The sequence below is a fragment of the Myxocyprinus asiaticus genome, chromosome 21 (genome assembly GCF_019703515.2).
Source record: "Myxocyprinus asiaticus isolate MX2 ecotype Aquarium Trade chromosome 21, UBuf_Myxa_2, whole genome shotgun sequence".
In the NCBI taxonomy this organism is placed as follows: domain Eukaryota; kingdom Metazoa; phylum Chordata; class Actinopteri; order Cypriniformes; family Catostomidae; genus Myxocyprinus; species Myxocyprinus asiaticus.
In genome coordinates this window covers 23654529-23660528 of record NC_059364.1, presented here as the reverse complement: position 1 = coordinate 23660528, position 6000 = coordinate 23654529, and the positions used below count along the sequence as shown (strand labels likewise).

At 36.6% G+C, this 6000-nt stretch overlaps 1 protein-coding gene across 2 annotated transcripts in view; it reads right to left on the bottom strand.

Annotated features, from left to right (window-relative positions):
* Positions 1–1156: 1156 nt before the first annotated feature.
* LOC127412369 (adenosine kinase-like) overlaps positions 1157–6000 on the bottom strand; it is a 263864-nt gene continuing 259020 nt past the window's right edge. For both annotated transcript variants that reach the window (XM_051648667.1, XM_051648668.1), the window contains exons 10-11: positions 5386–5472; positions 1157–1875 (exon numbers count right to left, since the gene is read on the bottom strand). In XM_051648667.1, the coding sequence (XP_051504627.1) occupies positions 1751–1875; positions 5386–5472 (212 nt within the window). In that variant the 3' untranslated portion in view covers positions 1157–1750. The remainder of the gene's footprint in view (positions 1876–5385; positions 5473–6000) is intronic.

Below are 6000 nucleotides of genomic sequence, written 5' to 3'. Positions count from 1 at the left end.
CTCAAGGCTTTCTAACCATCCACTTGGAAACAGTTAAAAGGATAGTGCTTTCCTTAAAACTTACATTTACTCACCCTCATGTTGTTTCAAACCCCTATGACTGCCTTTCTTCTACTGAACACAAGAGACTCTTAAGGACAACAATTAGCCTCACCTTTTACTTTCACTGCATGAATTGTGACTGAGCCTGTCAATCCCTATTATATTCTGCCTAACATCTCCCTTTTGCATTCCATGGAAGGGAATCATGCAGGTTTGGAAAGATATCAGGGTGAGTACATAGTGATCTTTTTTTTTTTGTAAACTAACACTTTAAGATGCTGGGAGAGTAAAACAGACCAAAAAGTGTAAACGCTGCATATTTATCAATTCAAAAGTCTAATGAATAGCACAACTTTCCTGTTGATAATTCTCTCATCATTTACTCATCCTCATGCCATAGCATGTATGTTGTTCTTTCTTCTGCAGAACACAAGCAAATATTTTTAGAAGAATATTTCAGCTCTGTAGGTCCACGCAAAGCAAGTAAATGGTGGCCAGAACTTTGAAGGTACAAAAAGCACATAAAAGTAATCCACAAAATTCCATTGGTTAAATCCATGTCTTCAGAAGCAATAAGTGGGTGAGAAACAGATCAATATTTAAGTTCTTTTTTACTATAAATTCTCCTCCTTGCCCAGTAGATGGCGATATGCACAAAGAATGCAAATCGGCAAAAACAAAAGAATGTGAAAGTGAAGATTTATAGTAAAAAATTACTTGAATATTGATCCGTTATCATATCGCCTCTGGATTTAACCACTGCAGTCGTGTGGATTAATTTTATGCTGCCTTTGTGTGCTTTTTGGACCTTCAAAGTTTTGGCCACCATTCACTTGCATTGTTTGGACCTACAGAGCTGAAATATTCTTCTAAAAATCTTGGTTTGTGTTCAGCAGAAAAAGAAGGTCATACACATCTGGGATGGCATGAGGGTGAGTAAATCATGAGAATTTTCGTTTTTGGATGAACAATCCCTTTAAGTCTGGATTTGAGTATACACATAGGTTGTAAACATAGGAACTATAGGGTCACAATCTAATTCTTATATAAAGCAATATAATACCCATTCTAATTATCAATCAATTATAAGGTTAGGAATAAATGACAGCAGAAATACAAGCTTTATTTTTATTTTGGCAATACTGTATTCAAAAGGACTGCAGACCATGCTTATGTAGTGTATAACACATAACAGATTTAAACTAATCATGACATGATCATGACACATTCAAGTGTGCGTTTCACAAATATATTTGGTTTACAACAGCAGGACTGGCCAACAAAGTTCCTCTGAGTTATGAGTTTTTGATTTCGATATGGTTAAGTTGTGCGTTTTCAATATTTCCTTTACAGTTTACAGCAGTATCACCATATCATCAAGGTAAATTTGTTAAAAATACCACACCTGAAGAGATACTGGTTTATGATTACTGCTCTTACAGTACAGGAGAGAGCAATACTCAAATTGCTTTAGTTAAAACAAATCAATACTTGCAACAAAGGAATTCCTCTTTTGTAAACAGTTTTTAATATGAAATACATCTCCATTATCGCATTAGGATGTGGGACTGTTAGAAGTAGAGGCACAGAAGAATGGAGGCAGTGAATGAGAGAGGGAAGAGGAACAGAAAAAAAAAAGTCAATTAAAAAAAGGCATTAGTCCTTTAAACACTTAGGTGGCCATATATTCTGCTCTCTGAGTGGCCCATCAGTGGAAATCAGGCTTTTCTGGGAATGTACAGCCTGCATATCGAATAATGATGTTAGCAGAGTAGTGTCCAGCACGGATGCACTGCTCAAAGGTCTTATCCTGCACCAGCTCAGACAGGAAACCTGCGCACACACACAAAAATACAGAAATACCAGATAGCACCATCAACAACACTGTTCTAACTGGTAAAAATTGACATCAGATGTTTTCAGGGAAATAAGGATTAAAACAAGAAAAAAATATATATTTTCCAATGGGGTAAGAAAAATAATTTTTGTCTTGTTTAAAGCATAAACCTCACAAAATTCTGACAAAGTCATTTTACTTATCAAAAGTATCTTGTTTCAAGGACGTTTAGATATTTTAATTGATTAACAAAAAATATTCAGTTTAAAAAAAAGAATATTTTGCAGTGTTTGCGCTGCGAGGCGGTGGACAGATTTAATCCTAATTGAAAAGCACGCACACAAACATATGTACACACGCAAACATATGTTTAATGAACGCACACGTGAACACACTTCCACACACATCTGAGTGCTCAGAGCAGTAAGTACACAAACACATATGTAACACACAAACATATGCTGGCAAATATTAGCTCCAAAAAATGTAGTCAAATATCGATTTTCCGTTGAGTGTACTTTTTTAAAATATTATGTAAATCAGGCTTAAGGAGAAGAGGTGATGAAAAAAAGGCACCCTTTAGTGTTGTGTGATACAGAATTTCACCAGCTGCCCTCGGGCTCTGAACCCTCCCACCTACATCTCCGCTCTCTGTAGCAGTGCCGGAGTGCATTGAAAAACAGCTGGCAAATTCATTTTCCAACGCGGCAGAGCGTTGGCCTCCGACCTCTTGTTGGAACGGATAAAGGAGTTAAAAAAATCAATACGACGTTTGAGCAAACATGCTCACAGCTCTATTAGTCGCAAGGTTGTCCTAGAAGAGCTACAGGAAGGCATGTTAGCAAATCAGGCTCATGGCCCTTGAAAGGCAGACTGCATATGAGGCACTATATGAAGATAAATTATGGGGACCTGAAAGACCTGTGCAAACAGCATGATCAACATCAATATTTCTGTTTTTCATGGGGAGCTGAACTGTGTCATGCTTTAAATGTTTGATGGATTATTTCACAGCTCAGATCGGGGTAGACACACACCGGCTATTTGAAAGCACCATTATTAGCAAAACCCGCAGATTAAAGATAATGGCTGTGGGGTGTCTGGCAACTCCACTAATCCATCATGAAATTAGATCTATTTCCCCTTTAACTATGTTATCTACACTTCTCTGCATATCTTTATTACAATGACTAAACGAAGCCATATGCAAATAAATTTTAACTAGCATGTGTCTAAAACTGTAAGACCTCTTGCATCAAGCTCCAATTTTCCAGAGGTTACAGATCAAGTCAAATCCTGAATTAATTTGTCCTGTCATTAATGATTTTCTATTGAACATACTTTTGTCTAGGACTAGTCTGGGAGTTTAGGACACGTTCCAAAAATTCCATCAATTTGCATGCTGACTGGAAAAAATAGTTAAGCAAGGAAGTCAGTTACACTTCTTGCATCCCTGTGCTAGTTATTAAAGCAATAAACCACAAGAGGCCGTGCATTACGGTGGTTTTACCATTTGGTTTTGCATTTGATGAAGAACACACTTCTTGGCTGGTAAAAAGGTGCGTTCTTTAGGTATTCAGGCGAGTAGTATGAATACATTCCCAGACATACTTCATTCAGGAATCTGGGAATTGTCCCGTTACCCAAATATATGACATAACAACAACTGCAAAGATAATTAACTTTGGTTTTGTTAAACAAGCACAATTTAACCACAAATTTTAAAGGAACAAATTTCTTGGTATATATAGCACTTACATTAGAAAATAGTCACCGAACTCGTGGGTCTCTGCTGTTTTTTTCTATGCGACCATCAGAATCTTGGTGGATGTAGTAGGTCATCTGGGTATTTCTTGCCTACTCTTTAATGAACAATGAGGATTTGGACACCCTATTCCATTGGCATACTAGGTAGTGGAGGATAACAAATTTTTACTTATTTGACTTATTGATGGCAGAGGATGCTGGAGAGTGCTCCATTTTAGTATTGCTTGATTCAACTGCAGCGTTTGATACAGTTGATCATTCAGTTTTAATTGACACACTGAAGATATGGGTGGGAATATATAGGGTGGTTTTAGATTGGTTTGTTTCGTATTTGTCGAATAGACAACTTGTAGTGTCTGTTGGAGATGAGATGTCCTCCTCTTCAATAATAAATTGTGGTGTTCCGCAAGGATCCCTGTTAAGGCCAATTTTGTTTTCTCTATATACTGTATGTTACCGCTTGGTTCTGTGATTCGAAAATACATCTTCATTGCTATGCAGATGACCTACAGTTGTATTTGTCATTAAATCCCAATGATCTGAATGTTCTTCAAACTTTAGAAGATATAAAAAAATTGGATGGCATGTAATTTTCTTCAGTTAAATACTGATAAAGCAGAGGTTGTTATCATCAGTCATGGTTTAAAAAAAAGTCAGATTGAGTCAGCACTTAATCAGGTGGTCCCAAATATTCAGCAGGAGATGAGAAATTTGGGAGTCTATTTTGATGCAAACTTAAATTTTGAATATCACTTTGGGAAGTTAGTTCAGTCTTGTTTTTATCAATTAAGGAACATTTCAAAGGTGAGAGAGGTTGTCAGTTTTAGGGATAATGAGAAGCTTACACATGCTTTTATTTGGTCTTGCCTAGATTATTGTGATGCATTGTTTTCAACTTTAAATCAATGCATTTTAGCACGGCTACAATCAGTGCAAAATGCTGCAGCTAGACTTTGGACACAAACTTGGTCTTCTAATCATATAAATCCCATTTAAGCTTCTTTGCATTGGTTACCAATTCATTTTAGCGTTGATTTTAAGGTTTTATTAATTACATATAAAGCATTCCATGGTTTGGCATCAGATTATTTAGCAGAACTTTTAAGACCTTACAAAACAGTTAGACCTCTTAGATCTTCTTGTCATGAACTGTTAGCTATTCCAAGATCCAGATACAAAACTAAAGGTGATAGAGCTTTTGTAGTGAAGGCCCCACGATTATGGAACAGCCTTCCATGGAATATTAGATCTGCTGAATCTGTGTCTGTTTTTAAGTCTTGTTTAAAAACTAATTTGTATAGACTTGCTTTTACTACTTTGTGAATTTCTGTTTATCCTGTGTGTTTTACGGAGTGTGTTATGATTTTATGTTTTGTGATGCACTTTGTGCTAAATTGCTAAAAGGTACTATAAAAATAAAGTTATTATTATTATACTGATTTGCCTTAATTTATAGCAAGGAAATATGCATATTCAGATGCAGTCAATGCCTTAATTTAAATATTGAAGATGGAACACTATTTAAGCGCTGAATGTAGGTTTTTTTTGGATGGAGGTTTATGAATTTCAACACTACGTGCAAAAGTGCCATAACTCTTTAGTGAATTCAGTCCAGAATGTGCAGTCACAGGTGTGTTTGTTCTCACTCTACAATAGCTTCGAACATGGCTCATCCAAACTATTTGTTTTACAATATGGTTTTGAAACTGCATCTATCAGAAAGTGTTATAGTGCAGTACCTCCAACAAAGGCATCTCCAGCACCATTGGTGTCCACTATCTCACGCTGGTCGATCTTCAGGACAGGAAATACCTCTACCTTGTCACCTGTGGGAAAAACGGTTTACAGTTTGTGTGTGCTTGTTAAACTATTGTTGAGCTGAACAATTTGTCCCATTCACAGACCGGCTGTTTGGCAGACATGCTAGACATTCTGTTGACAAAAAAATGTTGTTTTGTTGATAAGAGTTTAGATCTTACATTTTCCCCCATAGAAGCTCAAAGTACTTTTTCATTTTACAATAGTCTCTCATGCATAAAGGGGGAAAAAAAAAAATAAAGAGTCACTGCCACGTCAGCTTGCACATCTTGTCCACTGCTTATTTCTTCTCCCTAAACAAATAAAAGTTAGTACGATGCTAATCATCTATGACAAAAGCAGCAGGAACAAGCTTGAGCTACCATGAAAAGATGGGGTTAGTTCCCAGAAGACAAGGAACAGAGGGATGTGCCATTTTCATGTGATGAGCTATAAGAGCCATGCTAGGGCCTTGAACTCGAGGACAGGCAATTATATCATTTGGCAGTTCTTCAGTGTGACAATTCTTGAGCAGAAATGGATGAGCTCTCTAAAAT